Source organism: Lineus longissimus, chromosome 17, assembly GCF_910592395.1.
Source record: "Lineus longissimus chromosome 17, tnLinLong1.2, whole genome shotgun sequence".
NCBI lineage: Eukaryota > Metazoa > Nemertea > Pilidiophora > Heteronemertea > Lineidae > Lineus > Lineus longissimus.
The window spans coordinates 10,680,490-10,702,994 of NC_088324.1; the positions used below are offsets into that span (position 1 = coordinate 10,680,490).

At 39.9% G+C, this 22,505-nt stretch overlaps 2 protein-coding genes across 5 annotated transcripts; one reads left to right on the forward strand and one right to left on the reverse strand.

The window, feature by feature from the left end:
- Positions 1–202: 202 nt before the first annotated feature.
- On the reverse strand, positions 203–4,058 carry LOC135501337 (selenocysteine-specific elongation factor-like). Of its 2 annotated transcripts, none has more exons than XM_064793399.1 (6): positions 3,849–4,058; positions 2,912–3,171; positions 2,536–2,718; positions 2,183–2,266; positions 807–1,512; positions 203–557 (listed from the first exon to the last, which is right to left on the reverse strand). In XM_064793399.1, exons 1-6 carry the CDS (start codon positions 3,973–3,975, stop codon positions 382–384), a joined length of 1,536 nt encoding a protein of 511 aa, XP_064649469.1. In that variant the 5' UTR covers positions 3,976–4,058; the 3' UTR covers positions 203–381. The 2 variants fall into 2 exon arrangements, with proteins under 2 accessions (XP_064649469.1, XP_064649468.1); XM_064793398.1 differs by having other exon boundaries at positions 3,699–4,057.
- Positions 4,059–4,194: 136 nt separating this feature from the next.
- LOC135501125 (WD repeat-containing protein 47-like) lies at positions 4,195–22,461 on the forward strand. Of its 3 annotated transcripts, XM_064792954.1 has the most exons (12): positions 4,195–6,152; positions 9,341–9,466; positions 9,841–9,938; positions 10,388–10,432; positions 12,489–12,545; positions 15,361–15,524; positions 15,862–16,031; positions 16,259–16,429; positions 16,710–16,835; positions 17,018–17,236; positions 17,665–17,814; positions 18,128–22,461. In XM_064792954.1, exons 1-11 carry the CDS (start codon positions 4,604–4,606, stop codon positions 17,808–17,810), a joined length of 2,871 nt encoding a protein of 956 aa, XP_064649024.1. In that variant the 5' UTR covers positions 4,195–4,603; the 3' UTR covers positions 17,811–17,814; positions 18,128–22,461. The 3 variants fall into 3 exon arrangements, with proteins under 3 accessions (XP_064649024.1, XP_064649025.1, XP_064649026.1); XM_064792955.1 differs by lacking the exon at positions 12,489–12,545; XM_064792956.1 differs by lacking the exons at positions 10,388–10,432; positions 12,489–12,545.
- The last annotated feature ends 44 nt before the right edge of the window (positions 22,462–22,505 follow it).

The following is a 22,505-nucleotide window of genomic DNA, read 5'->3' on the forward strand; positions in this document are numbered from 1 at the left end:
ACTTTAAGTTTATTGAGACTATCATGAATTCATTTGTTTGTCCATCCTTCCAGACTTAGGCAATCGGCCACAGAAGGATTTGGGCAAGTCACAAAACCAACCATCAAAAATGTCTCCCTTTCTCCCACTGCAGAATTGAACTTCGTCATGGGACAGTTTCATGGATGGTGGCGCAATGAAATTAAAGGACAACAGCAATAATCTTGAACTAAAATTTTATTCCACAATATAATACTTTAATCTTTCATGAATCACAGATATGCCCTTTGCATACAAAACAACAATTGACATCATCTGTGCCTTGCAACCAACGTACCAAGAGTGATCAACCATTGACTTGACAGAAACACAACGTCTATGGTACACGAGTCTTCATCCTTGTCATGTCTGGAACATCTGTTTCTTTGGATCGTAGATGAAGCGTTTAAAATTAAGGAATATTTTGATTGCTTCCTGTCCCTCTGCCGCAGGTGGTTCCTCTTCTGCTCCTGTGTCTTTCCCTTTCTTGCCCTTCTTCTTTCCTGCGTATCTCTGGACAGTGGTCGGTTGAAGACCATCTGAAGTGGAAGACAAATTCATCAATGGTAAAGAATACAAAGGATAGGACTGGGGCACATAGATAATGACACGACTAAATAAGTGCAGGGTTTCACTTCATTCAGTGATGTCAAGTGAAAGAGACTAAAAGAATCAAGACAAATAACATAATTTCAAAAGTGACGCTCAATTCTGGAGTCTCCACGCTGATCTTATCTCTGATCTCGAGCTCCTGGGACTTTTCATTGGAGTGAAATGATAACACTTACTTGGCACTCTGACTTTGAACTTTCCACTCTGACCAAATCCTCCTTCAATCACGCCCTGCTCCCCACTGGACAGCGACACCTTGAGGCCAACAAATGCATTGAGATTTGTCTCCTTCTTAAACAACGCCTTTCCGATAATCGTGTATTCATCCGTCACCCTCTCGACCAAGCCCTCGCGACTTTTATTCTTGAAAACCTTCAACTTTGGCAAAACTGTCTCGCGATATTTAATGTCCGTGATCGCTTCCAACATTTGGCCATGGAATGCAATTCGGCATACATTTGCATGAATATCAGTATCAAGCCTCGAACCAATCACCAAACAGTTTGGAGCACAGGTCAAAGGTCGTTCCAACTCAATCAACGCATATTGACGTTTTGGGAAATAATTGTCTTCAGTAGCACCATCTTTTTTATCGGTCATTATAAATTCATCTTGGTATTTATATTCTCTGGAATAATCCATTGAAGCAGTTTCAGGGGTTTCCTCTTCACAACCAAAAAATGACACCCGCCCCATGGCCGTGTCATGTCCCATCGTGATATGAAACTTTGCCTTCGTCATGACGTTACCCTTGAAATACGGTATCTTCTTGACTGAAATTATGGCAGCGGAGATTGTGGGAAGGGCACCAGGGCTGCAGACTAGTCCCCTCTCCAGAAGCTTAGGATCGAATTGAGTGACGCAGATTCCAACGCGGTCACCCTGAAAAAAAGAAAATGGAAGTGATAACAGAATGTGACATCATTTTGATGTTATTTTTTCAAAGACTAAATAGGCCTTCTTCTTCTGTGATAGAATCATTCGCCATTGAGTATTAGACTGAGATGACTTTCAAATGGTTTGCATGCCCTTCAATCGGTGGCCCAGTTCATTGGCCAACTGACCCTGTCTTCATTCAAAGGTTCAACTCTATCAGTCTATGTACTAGGACGAGTCGGAAGTAATTTTACATCCTATTTCTAGGCCTAGTTTACATTGTCCCTTTATGCCAAGTGTGTACTTCATCGAAGGTCCTGCACCAACAAATCATTTTCAATTTTCAACAGCTGCAGCTGCTTTATTTTGCATTAGGTTTCAGATGAACACGTGCTGCCTTACAATAAATCAATACAGCTGTCCCCAGGCAGATATCTGTTTTACAACGTGGCCTTTTAGTCACTCTTATCTCATCTCTTAGGAGAGATTGCAGCACTGTGAAAACTGACACACCATGCTAAAATATCCATAGGTGATCCAAGGCAAAAGAGCGGAGAGAGTTTGGTGATCTGAGACAATAATGGTTTGGGTTGCCAACATAGCATTTATTTATCAAAGCCCAGTTGTGATACGACAACATTTCAATAGTTTAAACCTGTTTTTTTAGAGTGATTACCTGAATTGCCTTTTCAACCGGCTGCTTGAACATTTGGATGGACTTCACTTTCTTAGAAATCTTCATGGAGGGAATCTCAACTGTCTGCAAGAAAGGATGAAATTTTATGCAATGCCGACAGGGTTCTGAACCTGTAATAGTTTATAATAGCACAAGTATAAAACATAAGTGTGGCCAGTTCATGACTTGAATTGCGAAGTTTTAAACTTGATTTCAACAGAGGAGTAACCATTCCAGCTGTAGCTGCTCGTCTACTTTATATCATTTGTCTGAAAGTTGACATGGCAGAGAGCACCTGAACACAAATAATACAGATAAAAAGACATGGATTTAAAAACAAACTTTCCACTTACATCTCCGACAGACACACTGCCATGGTGGACGGTCCCTGTCATGACAGTTCCAACCCCTTTGATTGAGAAACAGTGATCCACAGCATAGATAAAGGTTCCCTGTGGACTACGATTTGGTTTGTATGTGTTCTGTTTGAGGGCCTCTATCAACTTGTCAACATCAATAACCTCTGTTCCTTGACCCTGAAAAATGATATTGGTCAGTGATTGGAGGTAACAAAGTACATAAGTTTCATGACGTTACGGTAATAAGTTTTTGATGAATCACTGTACCCGTTGGGCATACTCAGACACCACTTTCAGCAGGATCTGGAACTGTACTTGCAGATGGGACAACAGACTAGCACTAGGTTAACCATAGGCATACCGTACTAACCTCTGGTCCACCTGGCCTTGCAGCAACTGACACAATAGGCGAGTTAACAAATCTGGTTGTTTCCAATGTCTTCAATAACCTCTTGGACATCTTTTCAATGGCAGCTGCTCTCTTTGCCTCGGGGAGCATGTCAACTTTGTTGAGGACGACGATCATTTTATCGCAAGTGATCTCTCCGATGACAAGACACTCGGCAGTCTGGGTCTGCATTCCTTTAGTGACATCAACGACCAACATCATCAAGTCAATGATCTGTGCACCTGAAAGAAAAAAAGATCGAGAAGTGGCAAATTGTGGATGAGATGATAGAGAAACTGATCAAGAGACTGTTTTGCTATACTTGAACTTCTGCAGTTTCAACAGGGCTTGCATCTTCTCCAATTACTAAATTGAATTGACTGTCTGCTGATGACAGGTAACTTGGCTGAGAGTGTCAGATTTGATCAGCTGCCAGTGCCTAGCCTTGGAGACTGAGACGAGTGATTGACAGATACGGCTCACTCACTTTTTAACCTAATAATACTAATAGAATTTCAAAATGAAGTGATATCCTCCTCGTCACCTTTCACTTACAAGAAACGAGACAAAAAAACTGAGAAAATAGTCTTGAAACATCTTTTTCACTTTGGCACATTTTCCAATGGCATGCGTCGTCTGCCGGTTGCAAAATTTCATTTCCTGCTCACAAAATCCTAAATAACACAGCAAATAGACCAAACTATTGACAATTTTGACCAGTATTAGTTTGATAGGATGATATGGTTACTTGACCAAGGTGAATAACTACCTCCAATGATTGTCCTGATGAGGGAGGCATGGCCAGGACAGTCAACAAGTGTGTACTGCAACTTTTCATGTTTTCCATCTTGGAGCTGTTCTGGGAGGTCAACAGTGAATGAGGAGAAGCCCAAATCTAAAGTTATGCCCCTCTCCTTACTTTGGGGGTTCTTATCAAATGCTGCAGTACTTGCAACAGTACTCAGGGCTTTTACTAAGCTCGTTTTTCCGCTGTCAACATGCCCCAAAACTCCAACATTAAAATTCAGGATCACGGAGGCGGCCATCTTGGAACTATGGAAGCTACGATGACGTAATTCCCAGGAAATCCTGATTATACGGCTATTCTCAGTAAAAAACACATATTCCTGCAGTATAAGTTCTTTACTTTCAGTTGATATCATCAATATAATTCTTAAAGCTATTTATATTTGCAGAAATGTCGCAATCGGTAAGGTTCGTGGCAATTTATTTCGGGCATGCGCACATTTCAAATGTCATGAATATGGTGACCAGAGAGGTCTGAAGCCAGCCTACCCGGGTGAAAAGACACCGTGAACGTCGAAACCTTGAGGAATTCATATGAATTAACAACGCCGTTGTATAGATCAAATGTTTAGGCTTCAATTAAGACATAAATCGCCATAATCAGTTTGATAGTTTTTGAATGGCAGCTTTTCAAACATAGTCTGTCCAGAGTCCTGTCATTTTCTGGAGCTAATGTGTACATTTTGTGTACATTTTTGTGTACATTTTATGACTTCGCTTTACTTGTGTTGGGAGGGACAGTTTCAGAAGGACTGACTCATCAGGTGCATGAGAGGACACGTTACAGTGTTCTTATCGTGATATGTTAGAGTAAGGAGGAATATATCTCATATTTTTTACAGGTAACAGTGAAACTGAAACATCAAAATGCCGAGTACAAATATTGCATTCGATGAGCAGGACGTCATCAAAATGGTTCTGGAGTTTCTCCAGAACCGAGACTTGAATATAAGTTTGATGTCTGTTGAACGGGAGACAGGATTAATCAACGGATTATATTCAGATGATATGTTATTCATGCGACAGCTGATTTTGGACGGACAGTGGGATGACGTTGTCGATTTCATTCACCCGTTGCAGGGGTTAGAACAATTTCAAATGAAGCAATTTCTCTATATTGTACACAAACACAAATATCTTGAACTGTTGTGCATCAAAGCTGAGGGCCCCTTACCTAATAATGATTTCACGGTAGAAGAAGTGGTCAAGTGTCTGAATGCCCTGGAGCAATACTGCCCCAATAAGGAAGAGTACAGCACACTGTGTTTATTACTGACTTTACCAAAGTTATCAGATCATGCGCAATATCAGAATTGGAATCCTAGCAATGCCAGGGTGGAGTGTTTCATAAATGCTTACAAACTGACGGAGAAGTTTCTACCTTTTGACAGACGATTGGATCAACCAACTGGAGTTGCAAAACAGGATCGATTAGTTCAGCTTTTAATCAAAGGTTTGATGTACGAGGCGTGTGTCGACTTCTGCCAACACAAGGCAACGAGTACAGAATCGGACTGTAAAGAGATCAAAATACCACCATTGTTGAATGGTGCTCCAGTCAGCGATGCGGATTTGAGTCTTCTCTCGTGGTTAGAAAGCATTCCACATGATGCATTTTCATGTCCATTCGAGCAAAAGAATCTCCACGTTGATGCCAAGGCATTTGTGAAACCGTGTCTTGAGGCGTCGTGGTCTGAACAAATCCTCGTCACTCCGATCAAACCTAAAACATTTCCACATTCTGCGATGCCAAGCACACGACCACGTTCCGCGGAGATCATGTCAAGGTCAATGATTCCACAGTTGGATGGATTATCGATGGGTTTGCAGAACCGTCGAGGGATGGGGATGTCGATGGACATGGGTATGATGTCACGATCATTCGCAGGTTTTCATCTCAACGCTACACCTGGGAAACGAAACATGATGAATACATCGGTGGATAAGTTATTCGACGAAGCAACATATGATATGTCATCTAGTATCAGCATTGCAAGTAGTGCACCAAGTTTTGCAGAGACACCACGTAGGGGATCCCCACCTCCACCTCTTGCACCGAGCCCCGGCCTAACCTCCACGCCAGCTATAATGACAAGTCGGGACCGTGCACTGAATGATGGAGACGCTGTGATGACCCCGCCTAGGTCCGGATCGCCACACCAGAGCATCACAGGCAGTATGAAAAGTTCTGATTCCCGAGATTCCGAATTATACCGAGAATATACTCGTCAAAAACAACGATTCCAGAAGGAGATGCAGGAGAAGGAAAAACAACGACTTGAGTACGAAAGGCAGTTATACGAAACAGATAAACAACGCTACTATGAGGCGGACAATCGGTACATCGAAGACCCATATGGCCCAGGCAGAACCAGGCCAACGCCAACAGGACAAAACTCGAAACTTGATAATTCTGGTAAGTATTGCCTGACAAGTATTGAAGTAGATACTTGTATGATAGTTATCGAACTTCAGTCACTGGTCGCAGATTTGGCAAAAGTTCTGATTGCGGATCAAATCAGTCCATTCGGAAGCACAACCCGGAATAAGCACAACCCTATTCACCTATTGTAAATTCATATTTGGAATGTCACGGGTCTCGAAATCGGTGTCAAATGCACAAACGTAGATACATCTAGCATTCTTTTGTCCAGATATCACTATTTGAAGTTAATATGATTGATTGAGAATGGCCTCCAGGTCATGGTTGACCAATTTTTTTTGCATAGAGTTCAGCCCATCCTTGTTCAGAATTTTGGGTTGGTGTGGACAGAATAAACCATCGTGTCAATGTGTGGGTTAGTTCTTGGCTGGTTGCCTTGAATATATATTTATGCATTCCGAGAGATGATCTGCTATTGTCCGAGGAATATGTTTATGAAGGAATGACTTTCAATGTATGAAAATCCATCAGTGGAGAATATCAGTTTAGTTCGGGGCAAGTGGAGTCCAGCAGGGCATTCATCATCATGACCATACAGTGTCCATACTCCTAGGTGTGCGTGTCATGTAGATTCTATGACAGAAACTTTTTTGTGTGTACATTGTAAAGTACATGTACTGTAAAAGTGTAGCTTGAGCCTGGCATGTCTGCATCCAAAAACATTTCGTTTCATTTGATAAAATCCTGGCCTAAGCATTGTAAACCAATCTTGAGCATAACATATTTCCACTCACAGGATGCTGGAAGAAGTGGCTGTTACATGTTACAAGAAACATCTTCCGTTGGTGCATTACACTGTAGATGCAGCAGGTGAAATAGTTCTAGCTTAGCAAGCTGGATATTGGGCTATTGATTTACCAATCTAGAACATGAATTTGCGATAAAATCGTTCTTGTTTTTGTGCCATTATTGTTGTGGTATGTTATGCGTACCACATTATATTGGCTGTGAAGATAATTACATGTCATGTACGTGCATATTAGACAAATAGAGCTTCTTGTACATGGACTTTCAAGTTCAAGGGGCCCTACTGCTATACGCCCTACCCTACAATCTCAGTCAAATATCAAAGTGATACATGTACCGAGGCCTGTTTTTTTGTTTGATTACGGAAAAGCTGCACTCAAAAGCCCAAAATTGAAAGTAGAAATCCCATTATTCAACAAATAATATAAGTGCGGCTGAATGGCAATGGCAGTGCCAATGCCATGGAAGCCAAAATCAATCATCTGTGTCCCCTTCGAGTCCCAGATTTTCACATACGAACCAGTTGGCTCCAGCTGCAGCATATTACATGTGTTAGATCACACATTCATGCTTTGATGAAAAAAGTGGGGATATTCAATCCAAGGCATCAATAACCAGCCTTTGCAAAGAGCCTTTCACAAGCCATTCGATAATGAAATAAAAACTGGAACACCTGGTAGTTGATACGTGTTTGTGTTTGGTATTGTGAAGTATCATGGACATTGGTGTTGCCATCAAGACTGTATATAGAAGCCTTTTGATTTGGGATACATACATGTAGGGATGAGCCTAATTTGAAGGAAGTTCTGCAAATGAGAAGAGTGCTATTTGCATTGTTGTCATACAGCGTTCAAATTCAATATCATCATCTACATACATTTATGCACAGCCAGTTGATATGCAAGTCAGGCAACTGTTCATCTCTGATGCAAAGGCATGCTATTATTGTTGAATGATGGATGGATAATTTCATTCATGTCACTGTTTTATTTGCTCAGCATCTCCCATAATTTGTGTTATGACTACAGTCTACAGAGTTAGTGGCTAAGGGGGATGGGTACGATTGATATTGTTTAGTTTCTCAGCTGATTTTGCTTAGTTGGCTAGTTTATCGGAAAACTGGTGCACATATGGACATACTTGTACATGTACTTCCTACATGTTCTGTAGCCATTGGTTGCGGAATCCATAGAAGCAGTCTGCCTAACTCTGCAACTGTTTGTTGGCTGCGATGCCGAAGGATCTAAAAAATGAAGAGTTGGGGAGGAGGTCTCGCCAACTTGTTTAGTTTCCCTGGCCGAAGATATGCCCATATTGACATCCAGGGTATTGATATCATCATCGTCATCATCATCATCATCATCATAATTACTGGGGTCATAGCCCTGCTGGGAGTACATGGAGTCCACCATAGGTTACTGTCCACCACACTCAATGTATGAATGTATGCCAGCCTGCGTACTATTTTGATTGTAGTGGTTTTGAGATTCCTCAGCATAATCAAATTGTCGGTAATTATTGATCAGCAAAGCTATCTTCCAAAGATGTGCTGTGGGGCCGGGGATTGTACGGGTATGCTGAGGAATTAGCAATTAGTGTACAAAAAGGCTAGCATGGCTAGGCTAATCAACATTATGTTCCAGTGTAATGAAGAACGATCTGAAGCAATCATTGGGCTGTAGTATGTGTGTAGTCCATTTTACGAAAAAATAACACTTGTAGATATATTAAGATTCGTCCAAGCCTTGGAAGTGTATGTCCTACATGAGGTTTTGAAAAGAGATAAGGAATTAAACCACATTCAAAACTTGTGGACAAAGCCGTCAGGTCTGTAGGGGATCATTTGGTTGTAAGATTAGGGTCTGGTTCACTTCATACGGAATTTTAGTAGGCCCTGGGGATCCAAAGGGGTTGGCCCATCCACTGACATGACTGAGTGGGTTTAAAATGACACTTCATGTATGGCACCACTGTCAATACCCTACTGTTTTTCCAATTTAACAGGCACAACACTATTTGATTACGGTTGGTTTATATAACACACATCATACTATACTTTTTGTTTTTTGGCAGATCTCGGTGGCTTAAATATGTTGGGGTCAGTAGCCAATGTCGCCGTCAAGAAATCTAAGAAACTTTAAAATACCAAGATAGCCCTTGTATTGTAAAGGGCCCACTCTCAGCTAAAGACAGAGCAAGTGCTCGAAGAAGGGATCTAAGTGACTTGTCAAAGGCATGTTACAAGTTGTGGGCCATTCCTACATTGTAAAACCTGGCCTCAAATTAAGCCTTGGGCATGGGACCCTCTCAACTAAACCTACCCTCCCCAACCTTCAATGATTGATTCTTCCTCTCAGGAACAAGCTTTTTCCATTTGTGTCATTGGTCATTGACCTTGGTCGTTATCGTTACAGATTCTACGAGCAGTACTCCCAAACCTGGGCCACAGAACACGACACCCCAACCCCAGGGGTCACCTATCTTCACAGACACCAATCAAGGACAGAAGCCGCTGCGGAGTGCCCTCAGACAAAGTGGAGGTAAGAAGACGCTTTCTACTATTTTGACTCGAAACGTTGCCATTACGTGCAGGGGTTTCCTCTGGTTGCTAAAGAGTGGAGATCGAGTCCAATTTCCAAAAAGGCTAGAGCATTTTTGATAGAACTGCAGATCCACTACGAAATCTGTCAGGTGCTTTTAGCTACATCTTGGGCCAGAGGAAAATTTAGAGTCAAGACATCATTTCTATTCAGCAATCTTCCGACTCTTACATTCACCTCCTAATATTCTGTGAATGCAATTTCAATACTGACTTGGGTGCAACTCAGCTTTCAGCACTTGGTTAACCATCTCCAGTGGGGGTATCTTAACCCCTATCAATTCCTACTGTATAAAGTGTTGCTTCGACTTTCAGATATGAATCGTAACATCAATGACCCGACGAGAATTCCCCCTAAACCTCTCCATGACGACAACCGGAGCCTCAACAACTCGAGTATGCAGTCACCAAGGGTGAGTGTCAATTTCAATTGAGATGTATTTAGAGTCAACCTTCCCTTCATCTCATCCCAATGGATTGGACTTGTACTCGACTGGCAGTAATAGTGAGTCTGGGTGGAGGAAAGCCAATAAGGTTTTAAAAGTGCATTGCTCAAGGACACAAAGATGAAACAGCAGTGATACCTCCTTGTGTCGATTCCAAAGTTTGTTGGAACTTGTTACACGTAGACTGGGGGGGATTTCTCCAGTCGACCGTGGCCTATCCATATGGCTTTGACTTCAATTTCAGTGTGTCTCCTTTTCTTTCACTTGCATTTCAGTCACTTCGATCCCCTGCTCGGTGTTGTCATCTCTCAGCCATCTCTCAGCCTTGCAGAATTTTGAGGTGAAATCTATATCAAGTCAGGATAAAGCTTAAAGTTATATTGAATTATTTCATGAGTAATTTTTTTTCTCTTCAGGACATACAAGACCTGTTTAGAAATCAACATTTTGCGTTAGACGAAGTAAATATTATTTTACGTTGAATGCTTTACACTTAGTTCACTCCAAACCTTTGGGCACTGAGGATGATTGAGGAAAAAGAGAAAAAAAACTGACAGAAAATCAGCAAGGCCTGTAACTGTAAAATCTGGCCTAATCTTTTGCCATTACTCCTTTGAAGACTTTCTTTGATCAACGCTGCAACTAGGTGGTGATACACATTCATCCTCAGGCCTCACATTTTACAAGCCTTGTTCATATTGCTACTAACTGATATGGACATCCTATCATACCAGTACCGGTAATATCAAAATATTGAAAAAAACCACCAGAAATTTGCTTTTCTTTCCGGTAATTCAAACTTACTCAACACATCATTTTCATCCTTGGTGGAAGAGGTACGCGCCACCCACGGTGAACATAGCTGACATTGGCTTGTGCTCTCGCGTACAGTGGTTTTGTACATTAGTGAGTTTGTCCATCTGTGTACGTAGTTTATATTGAATATTTTATTTCAATATGGAAGTGAATATAGAAGGATTTGGGGGAGAAATAGTTGAGAGCAGCTGTGTTTTGTAAATATGTTTTGAAGTTTGTTCAGTTAATAATGTGTTCCGGTTGTGCTCTAGAGTGTCATTTTTGGTTTGGGAATATGAAGCGCACAGCTCCATCATCATGGTGCAGGGTGGTACACTCGAGTGAAATGCATTTGTTCCCCATTATATATACACCCTGGCTACATATTCCTTGCACTTGGTTTCGGAATTGCATTGAATTTACCTCCGAAATGACAGCACTGATGATACTGAATCACAAATTGACTCACAGGTAGTGAAAGGCACCTTCTGTCTCCTGGCTTGGTCGCGGAATGTTTGGCTTTCTCCATTCTCCAAGCAGATCGAAGGATATTCTTTTTGCCATCACGGATTCCTATAGCACCACGGTGTCCCGGATGTGTCACAGGCGCACAATGTTATCAGAATCAAGACCCATAGCGATCAGTCACCTCAAAACCTACAGAATAAAACCTGGTCATAAAAGAGTATGTGTAGAGTTTATTAACTTGTGTGTATCAAATTATTCTGGGCTGATCGATCCCTATGATTCTGGTATCATGTGCATGGCGGATAAAAAATGGTGGCTTGTTTTGGCGGTCATGGAATGATGTAGTTATGCAACTAGGCAGGAGTCTAAGCTTTCCCACTCTGCATCAGGAGTGGACTCATCTTAGATGATCTTGAGGTTTCTGTGTTCTGCATGCAGGATCAAAGGAGTTGCACCGACTCACTAAAGCATTGCGTGAACTCACCAACTGTATTTTGCATTGTTGAGAGTCACGTTATTCTGTTTCGTATTCGTTACTTTTCTTTCAATGATCTTTTGAAATAACCATTTTCAATAGTTGATGTGTTTTAAAAAACTAGAAAACACAGTTGAGATTGTAGTCTTAACCATTCCCTTCAGCTGTAAATTGTAGCTTTAAAACGAGATGATGTGGAATTCAGTAGTCTCTATCACTCACTAGAGGGCAGCACATGATGAAAGCATCGCAACAATGATTGGAGCGCCTTGGCGACGAGATTTATTCCCCTGGTGCTGCCCCCAACCAGATTAACAGACACTATTTCATGTGATGTGCTGATTGCAGTGTGTGTTGCTTTTTCTAAATCGATCACATATTGCTGTGTGTTTGGTGTAGAGTGTTGTTGGTACACCTTATTTTGTTTTATGTAATTTTTTGAATCTTTAACATACTTTTCTTTTGGTTTGATTGAATACAGCTTTACATGATAACCACCAGTTCCTTGTACTTCTGCTAGATGGAGACACTTATGCTAGCGAAGACACTTCACAACCAAACAATCAAATCTTGTGTTCGTTTCATTTTGGGAGGCATTGTCAAGAAATCATTTGTTCTAAACACTTTTTTGCTTTGAGCCCTCTTTACAATATAACTTTGCATCGACAGACAAGACACAGTGAACAATTTAAGAAATATGTTATTTCGTTCGTGTTGCTTTTGTTTAGTTGCTTTGTTTCACATTAGTTTTTATTTGTTGCTTCTCTTGTCCACCACAGGTGACGCCACTGTCAAGAACGAAGTTGGCAGATACCCTCTTGCATCAGTTCATGCATGTATGTAGTTGATCTGAACAGCCACATCAATTGGTGTTCTTGGATACTGGACCGACCCGTCAGCATCAATTATTGCAAAAAATCTCTCTTTTTAACCATTTGCTGTGCATATAATGCTTTGCAAATATCGTTTAATAGCATGAGAGTACGCATTATATCCATGAATACTAATTGATGTGGCTGTAGTGTTATATCCTTGGTGGCGGGGGAATACACACCACCCACATATAAATTAAGTTGTGATTTTTGTAGAAAGAAATAATCAGGGAGAGGATCACAAACTGTACATACATCACGTTTAAAGTTAACATCACAGAGACATAGTTCTGTTTAATGGTCATTTAATACTAGTGATACATGAAGGAATTTTAGTTCTTGTGAGAACTTAACGTTTTGTTTGCATTGCACATGTATATTCTTCTTAGAGGTAGATTTGAACACATACCTTTCTTTCATATTTCTGATCATGGAAATAATGTCATCAATACCCAACTGAAAGGAAAAAATATGGTCCACCAAGATCATCTGATTCATTTGGCCTGATTTTTGTCACCTAAGCCTTTGTGGTCAGCCAAATGAAACTTCCATACAAATCAGAAAACCCCCTGGACAGAGTCGTGGTTTTCGTGATAAAAAAGACCAAAGTGCAAAGTGCCGCATGAATGTATTCTTTCATTGTTGCAAACATTCAGCACAACGAACCCTCCTTTACCACCTCCGGTGAAAATTCAATTTGCCCTATTAGAATTTTCTCAATGTGGTATTTCATGATTACACACCTTGGAGATATAAGTGTGTCACCTCATACAAAAGACCTCAGATGATATTTGCAGTAATTATTATGGTAGAGAATGGACAGTGATTCGCCCAAGATCTCAAGCGAGGTTATTTTACTTTGTCTGGTTTCCACAATGATCGAATAGATGGCAATTTTCGTGATTGTTCCGGTCTTTATCATGTTGAATATCCACACCTCGTGCTGAAAGCCACCTATTGTCAATCCAGGTCATAGTTTACCCCACAGAATATGATATTTCGAGTTTTTAAACTTCACAGATTTCAATTCTTTGTGCTTTAAGTATGAAACTTGTGGAGACACATCTATGTGTGTGGGGCTGAAATCTTTGGTTGGTTTTGGAGCTTTCTGGATAACCGTTATAGTCGTACCTGTGGGATTTCCAAGTGACACGATCATCTATCTTTATGCGATATTGTTTCTGTTCTTTGTCCTGTGGGTGTATTTTTTCCGGACATATACTTTCGTCAGGATTTTCTCTGTCCTCAGGCGTATTTGTTTTCATGCAGTTCTTAGGGAAGGAAGATCATAGTTCTATGTGGATATGGACGTTGTTTCATAAGTTTGATGGAAATGAATTGTAAATTTGTCTTTACTCAATTTTTCATCGAAAAAAACTCCAGAGTGCGTGACAGGTGCATTGATTATCAACACTATTATGAATTATGAAAAAAAGTGGCATAATTGATCGGACAGGCATGAATGAACAAGTCTTTGACTCTGATATATCATTTGCGACAAACGCTTTTTTCACGTCATTTTGCCCACAACAAAGCAAGGCAATTTGGGTCAAAAGCATAGTAAATATTGCAGACAGGTCTTTTGGGCAATAGATGGAAATTAGGATAAAGCTATGTTGACTTGTCTGGCTTCATTATAAAGCTAATCCATTCATATGATAATGGCTTGTGAATCCGTGGCACCGTCATTCACAACTTTTGACACACCATCAGAAAGTTCATGGCTAGACTAGAAGTTTCAACTTCAGAGTTGAAACTGCACCTGTAGTTGAATCAGGTAGCAAGTGAAATATCACACTCTAAAATTCTGGAGACGAGCCTCAAGTTCGTGTCAGATCAAGTTGTTGACATTTGGTATCTGGCACATTTTCTTAGCATCCGCTCCCTAAATGGATCAATTGATTCGATTTGGTGTGTAAATATCGGTCACAGGTACTTGTGTGTGTCAAAAATTAATTGGATCACTTCTATACGGATTGATTGCTCCAAATTATAGTTGGAACACGTAGGGGATGATGGTGGACAGTATTCTAAAAACATTTGGATTTGAACATTGAAAGCATTGAAACATTTGGATATGAACATTGAAAGCATTGAAACATTTAAATATGTTTGTGTGAACTGAAAAAAATTCAAGATCGTCTGCTAAAATGACGCTCTACCATCTTCCGTCTCCTCCACCGAGGTTTATGATGCACATGTTCTGTCCTGATCCTAATCTATTTGAGGTAAGAATTGGCCAGCAATACTCGTCCTTCGAATGAGATGATGCTGGTGGTAAACACCTGAGTTGATACCACGCTATTTGGTGTATTAGATGAGCCAAGGCTGGCATTTGTCTCTAATGCCGATTGAGCAACTGGGGCCAGTGGCATTGTAGCTTGAGCTGCCATCTCGCAATCAGGAGGTACTCAGGTTGTGGGTTCAACATTTGGAAATACCACCACTGTTTCATCTCTGTATCCTTGAGCAAGACACACATCCCTTCTTTGCTTCTCCACCCAGTAGTTTAATTGGTGTCAGTCCTGACTGAAGTTGACCTACCATAGCCCAGCATCCTACCCAGGCAGTGGTACTCCTGTTTGCTTTATTGCTACCGAATGTTCTTAAATGGTCCATAACTTTTTCAACAAGAGTTAAGTCTAAATTTACAGGGATAGTGTATTGTACACTCATTGCGATATGACCTTTGACCCCGTGGTGTCACACTTTTAATACGGAAAGAGCCAATTTGATATGTTTCCATTCTTAATTTTGCGTTCCTGTTTTTTCATTTCAGAAAAGTCAGGAAGGCAACAAACCACGGTTCTTGCCAGTGACGACCCTCGAGGATCAACAGGCTATCCGATCGGTGGCGTTTCACCCCGAAGGAACGTACTATGCCATCGGATCAAATTCCAAGATTCTTCGAATTTGTGCATTCCCAAATGTAGCAGAGCTAAAGTAAGTCAGTGTAGAATTGTAATGCTTCAAGTCTTCTCTGCGTTCTCCATGAAATAGGAAAACCAAAAGACAAGCGTCCTAGTTCTCAGCCATGTTTGAGAAGATCTTTCATTCTAGGCTAAGACCCAGCAGGGAACCTCCCATTCCATTCTTGCAATACAAAAGCTTGTCAAAACACCAAGAGATTATTTCAATGAAAGTTTCTGGCATTGAACTCCACCAAAGATAGAAACATTTGGATCCTTCGTTCTAATGGTAGCTCAATGATAAAATGATTGTTTAGATCCCTATTTTGTTTTCATTGAGAAAGAGTTTGAATTATCTTCTTCACATATAGGGATGACCATGTGACGGAGGAACCGCAGGTGATGTTCAAACGAGGCAAACACCATAAGGGGTCCATCTATTGTTGTGCATGGAGTCCCATGGGTGATTTTGTGGCAACCGGCTCCAACGATAAGACCATCAAGATGTTGAGGTTCAACAACGACAACTTTGCGACTGTCGGTGAGTGGGCAGCGAAATATTTGATTCAAAAAGGACTAAAAATGTGATTTCTTGAATAGGGCTTTGTAATGTAAAAAGTGCTAAGGCATGGAAGGCAGAGAGACCTGCCAAGAATATCCCGCCAAGAGTGGGGATTGAACCAGAGACCTCATGGCGGCTAGTCAGACACAACACCACCACGGCTCCTGATACCACACTACTAATATAACACTGTTTCCTCCTTGCAGCATCAGAGCTGGAACTGAACCACCACGATGGCACCGTACGAGATCTGGTCTTCATGCAAGACTCGAGTAACCGGTCATCCCTGTTGATCAGTGGAGGAGCGGGTGATTGTAAAATATATATCACAGACTGTGAGACTGGCACACCGATACGGGTCGTATCGGGACATTCGGGTAAGGAGATTGTCTATAGGCTAAAATCATGAGAAAATGGCAATCGTTTTTTTGGTGATTCCACACAGAAATTGCAGCTGTTTAACAATATTTTACATTTCATCTGAAAGTGTTTAAAAAGACTTACTTTGCCAGAATCGGACAAGACCATGAACCATTTGAGACAAAATAGTGACAACTTCTCCCAGCCAATTAAGCTATTTTCTGCATTTGTGGAGAGAAAAAATCAGTTTGAGATCATTTTCTTCTTTTCATGCTTTGCTATCACTTCTTTGAACAGGTCACATCTACTCCCTACACACATGGGGTGGCTGTATGTTTGTGAGTGGATCGCAGGATAAGACAGCAAGATTCTGGGATCTGCGAGCGTCGGCTGCCATCAGCGTTGTTCAGAGTCCTAGTCCTGGTAAGTTCGAGGATACGATGTTAAAGGCGCATTGTCCCCAATCAGAATTTGACTGTATTAATCATGTTGGCGAAATTTCTGATTATGTAAATGTGTTGTGAAGACATTGGTTTGATGTGGTGCCATCAGTTGAGAAATGTGTGGCCAAGTTTGCCTTATGAACACTTCTTGTCTTTTTTCAGGGAGTGCATTTGCGTCTGTGTGTGTGGATCCATCAGGACGTCTGCTCGCGTCAGGGCAGGAAGATTCCTCGTGTATGCTGTATGACATCCGAGGCGGTCGAGTCGTTCAAACATTCAAACCTCACACGGGTGACGTCAGATCAGCACGATTTTCTCCGAACGCTTACTACTTATTGACAGGATCTTACGATCAGAATATATCACTCACAGATTTACATGGTAAGATTTCAGATGGATTTGACTGAGTTGCCATGGATTGAATGTCTTGGAAGTTCAGTATTTTGGAAATATTTGGTGTTGTCTTGTGTTAGTGTGCATCATGAGTAGTTCCTCCAAGAATTCATCCTATGTCGAGTTCAGAAGCAGAAGAAATATAAAACCACTGGGTGGGTCACTTTTGCAAAGCTTACTACAAGTAGTCATCCCTGGTAACCATAGATGATTGGCCTATCTTACCTTTTACTGATCAGCCCACCAACCTAAAAGAGAAATAGGATTATGGCAAAGGCTCAATTATGGGCCAACAGGCCATCTTTGATGATGGTGATGACGATTTGGTTACCATTTTAAAATTCTCTGTCCATTTAGCCACACCATTTATCTTTTGGTGTGTACATCATCTCATGTCTCTTCTGTTTACTCTTCAGGAGATCTTATGCAGCCTCTGCCTAAGGTCATTGTCGCCGAACATACCGACAAGGTGATACAATGTCGGTGGCATCCTCATCAGCTTGCCTTCGTCAGTACGAGCGCCGATAAGACGGCCACATGTTGGGCTCTCCCTGTAGTCTGAGAGAGTAAGTTGGTCAGTTTAGCTGATGGTTGTACAATAGATATCTCCTCAGCTTAATCACCCCGCAAACAAGATGTGTTATTGCAAAGACCAGCGATAATTATTGCTGCAATGAGCGATACATAAAAATCAAGCTGTTAGCAAAATCTGGCTATTCTTTGGCTTTTGTTGTTTCCAGAGAAATCCATGTTCTTGACAAACGAACCTTAACTTTGTTAGTAGAAAGTAGAAGTACTGAGATAGGTACATCTATTGCACTGCACCTATAAATAATGGGTTCTGTGCCATTGGCTATAGTTCTAATCTTTTTTCTGCAGGTGGCTGCTAGATTTGAGACGTCATTTTCTTGTGGAGCCAAACAACAGCATGGTGCTAGGAGGGTGTGATGTGCATGTCGAAGCATTCAGAAACGAAATTAAGTGGTCCACGTTGGCATGTGATATCCATACTAATTGTCGGGATTGTCGTGTTGTGACGTTACATTGGTTCCTAGCTGCCCCCTTGTGGACAAACCTAGAACCATTGTACATAAATGTGACTTCTGTTTATGTGCAGTTGTTATGTGGTCTCATACTAGTCAGTGTTTTGTACATAACCTTACACTCCTACATATTCAATAATGGATAAGTCTGTGTTGGATGACACCTTAATTGGAAGTGGCTTTTTGCGAGTTTGACCATGGAGTGGTGATGATTCTCAGTGGACAGGTTTCAAAGAACATGTATGTGATTTTCCTGGAACTACCACATTTATACATGTGCATGTATGTGAGCTTAATACAGATGTTATATTATAACACCACATTACTATATAAACACATATTCAGCACTCTGATATGTATATACATGTACATTAATGGTAAATTATTGACTTCATTCCATCCATTCAATCATTGTCAGAGGGAGAGGGGCTAAAAAAGTAAAGTTGAACACTTTTGTCTTTTCTAGATTCAGTCATTTATATTCTGGGGCAAAACTGAAGTATTGGAAACACCTTTAAAGGGGGACTATAGACAGGGCAAGGGGGTCAAATTGGTCGCCTCCAGGACTGGGTCTGGTTGGACTTCGTAAAAATATATTCCTTGTACATGCGTGAATAGTGCCGATGTACCATGAGATAGTAGAGACGCCTATTGGCAACTTCATGTAACTTTATCTGGTCCACCTGGCACCTGCCTATGTCTCCTTTTAATCCTATATTGGTTCAATATGTATTCAGACTTCATCTGAAGTTGTTTGAACTCCTGTGGGTTATTTCAAAATATTATCATTACCTCATCACCACTGTAATGTTTTGAATTGAACAAAACGTGCTACTATATGTATAAATATTGAAATTTGGTTTTGAGAACTGTTGGTGAATATACTTACTCTCTAACTACATGTAGTTGTTCATATAGTATGCAGATTATATATTGTGCAAGGTATGTGAAGGGATTAGTTCTTACAGCAAACAATCATCGAAGCTGGGAACATTGCCAAATGTAGTTGATTCTGTCATAGATTAGTCTTTATCATTTGTACTCAGGTGGGAGAAAGTTACAATTCTGTCAGTGACAATCTGTAGTACCGGTAGTCTAGAAGAGCTAAGTTTGCCATTTTCAGAAATTAGTGTTCTTAAGTCACGATCGAAGTATGCTAAGACATGACTTCGTATTTCAATATTCCTGACTTGTGTTGTGGAGTATGGCACTGCTAGTTCTTAAACTACTTTCGAGAAGGCTGGCATCCTTAGGAAGTCAAGGGACAGCTTTTTGGACTCATACTCTCAAATGTGCACCGATCCTTAGGTATTTTCAATTCATAATAATGTCTACAATTACCTCTGTTCTTTGGAATTGCATTATTGATGACTGCATGTGTATGTTACAATATGCCATGTAGTTTTAATACTCTTCAAATTTAATTCAAATTGCCATACAAAGTAAATAATGTGTGTGTCTGTGCTGTGTTATATTGCTGAGGGATAAAACTGTTAGACCACATGATAACAAAACTGCAAACCTGGAAATTCCTGTGGCTTTAAAATGAACCTGTAAGCATCTCCAATGTCCAATTAAGATGTTGTATACAATGTTGCTTTTATGTGGAGCTTCTAGTGCATTGATATGCTTGTCTTTGTATTGCGAGAGGGGGATTTTTATGTTTCTTGAAGATATTGAACCTTTTTTGTAATCGATCATTTTGAAATGCCGGCATTTTGATCAAAGACATTGTAAAAACATTTTTTTGTTTTGGAGGTGTTTATTGTCATTCTGATTCAGAAAATAATCGAATGATTATCGATGACTCAAAAATGTGATAGAATGTGAAAGTTGTCCATAGTTGTACATACAGATATATCTCGTGGTGAACTTTGTCATTGTAATTTATGAGTATTAGTTCAAGTATACCAGGTAATATCATATTCTTTTGACAAAGTGACAAAATCATCTAAAATTACACTTTCTAATCTCGTTGAACTTCAGAAAGGAAATAGAAAATGAAAGTGAGTAGGCCCATGTTCAGTTTTATGATAGTTGGTGGTGATAGTACAGGTATGCCTAACAATATTTTGGACAAACACTTGTCTGATTGAGAGAGACACTGAGAGAATTTATGTAGGGCAATGCTCACTTTGATAACACTTGACTCGCAGTGCAGAAGTGCTGATATTTGATGGGCGTACTCCATGCATTTGGAAACTATAGAATTTTAAAAATCTAACCAGTTTGTATTATGGCAGGTCAATTTAATTCTCTACCAAGTTATGTTGAAATATGTTTGTAATTAGTTTGAGAGAAATTATCTCTTTTGACGTAGTATTTATTTGGAGAGTACATTATATGTTATTTATTCCTTTCTAAGCCTCCCTAACTTTGTATATTATTTTTGACTCAGTTGGTAATTATGTACATGATCATGGAATTCATTTATGATTTTATGCAGGGAAATCTGGTTGCAAAACAAGCCTAATTTGAACAAATTTAGTGAGTCTGAATCTGCCTTAAATGGCCTACGGTATTTGCGTTTTTGTCTGGTACGTATTTACATAATCAAAAATCTCATATTCAATTTCAAATTTTGAACTAACAGCGTAGACACAGTTGGTCTTGTTACCAAATTTCTGCTGTATTCGATTCAACAGTAGTAATTAGTTATAATAATTTTTGCCATAACTTTTTGTATTTAGGTCATCAGTAATAGTAGAGATATGTGAGATTAATCATAATAGCTAGGGAAGGTATCAAAATGGTGGTGACGGGCTGTGGTGCTACTATGTGTGGGACATTGCTGTGGCTTTCAATTTCTGTCTTCTAGGTCGTTGCATTGACTGTTTACTAAAGGAATCGCCAAAGGCTCTCGTTGGAACAAATTTTGATTGTTAGGGAGGCAGTTTCAATCAGTTGATAGTGGAATGTAAAATATGCCAGTTACCAAGCAAAAATTGCTTTAAAAAGATCAACTTCTGCTTTGAATGTGTTGAATTGATGATATCAGGATTGAAAATCACTCATAAGATTTTGAACAATTTCTTGGAGTAATTTTTGAGTTATATTGCAGATAGTTATTGTATTATGTGCCATCAATGTTTATGCCTTTCTTGCAGATTGTATAAATCTTTGTCAGCTTTATAAGGTCCAGTAATCATATAAAAAAGTTTATGAGGATTTGAATTTCAAATTATCCGATGACATACATGTACGTATATCTCATGTTTAAACTTTTGAAAAAGTGACTGTTATTATTCACAGTGTTTGAAATGATAAAGGTCTTGTATTGATGTGCTACTTTATGCCAGACCTACATGTACACAGTGTACATGTGAACTTTTTGTAATTGGGTCATTTTGTTGATAAAGCAGATGTACTGGGCCTTTAAGTGTAGCCTTAGCTGTGACACAACTAGTGGCAGGATGGTGTTGTAATCCAATTTGAATTGTGAAACCAGTTTAAAAGACAGGCATAATCAAGAAATGATAAAGATTAGTCTTTATCAATTCTTGATATAATCTATAATGAAAAGTATAAGTTGAAAGTCTGTATTTTTCTAAGCGTTTAGTTTTCATTCAGAAACAAGCAATTCTTGCAGTGAGATACACAAACTTTTATCACATGTATTCGACATTTCGGCATCTAACTTAAGTTCTCTTCTGATCAAGATTTTAACATTTTCATATAAATGTACTCAAGTGTTTTATATGCATGTGTTGTACTGGTATGCAAGAGATTCAATTCTCTTCTTGACTCCCACTAAAAGAGATTCTAGTTTCTCCTGAATTGTAAAATACAAAGCTAAAAAAGGTCGGCTCCTTTTCAAATTCTTGATTTATATTCGTGATAAACAGCATTTTCTTAACAACTTCATCACTCAGGCTGTAGCTCAATTGCCATGTCCAAGAATCTTGCAGTAGGTCAGGCACATCTGCCAATTCAGGAGCCTGAAATATTCTCAGAGTAAAATAACTCCAAATTATCACCTTTCCTAAAAATTGCCCATTAATTCGACCATTGTATCAAAAGAAACACTCAAAGCGTCTTGGTTGTCTTGAACACAAGCTTATTATGTTCCCCTTGGCGCCATCTCACAGCCATTAAAACATGTAGGTGTCTGTATATTTGCTGCTGCTTATGTAACTTGTATATAATAAAGCTATTGTAGATAAATGGGAACTATTCCTCTTGCCTTCTTCATTTCGTAGCTTTATTCTAAATTA

Excerpts from the sequence above, each read along its gene's own strand:
- LOC135501337 (XM_064793398.1), bottom strand. The coding sequence starts at position 3,975 with ATGGCCGCCTCCGTGATCCTGAATTTTAATGTTGGAGTTTTGGGGCAT. Across the intron at positions 2,267-2,535 it reads GCAGTGTGTCTGTCGGAGAT|ACAGTTGAGATTCCCTCCAT; the intron begins GTAAGTGGAAAG and ends CCTTTCTTGCAG. Across the intron at positions 558-806 it reads GTTCAAAGTCAGAGTGCCAA|ATGGTCTTCAACCGACCACT; the intron begins GTAAGTGTTATC and ends CTTCCACTTCAG.
- LOC135501125 (XM_064792954.1), top strand. The coding sequence starts at position 4,604 with ATGCCGAGTACAAATATTGCATTCGATGAGCAGGACGTCATCAAAATG. Across the intron at positions 9,467-9,840 it reads TGCCCTCAGACAAAGTGGAG|ATATGAATCGTAACATCAAT; the intron begins GTAAGAAGACGC and ends TTCGACTTTCAG. Across the intron at positions 10,433-12,488 it reads AACATTTTGCGTTAGACGAA|GTGACGCCACTGTCAAGAAC; the intron begins GTAAATATTATT and ends TGTCCACCACAG.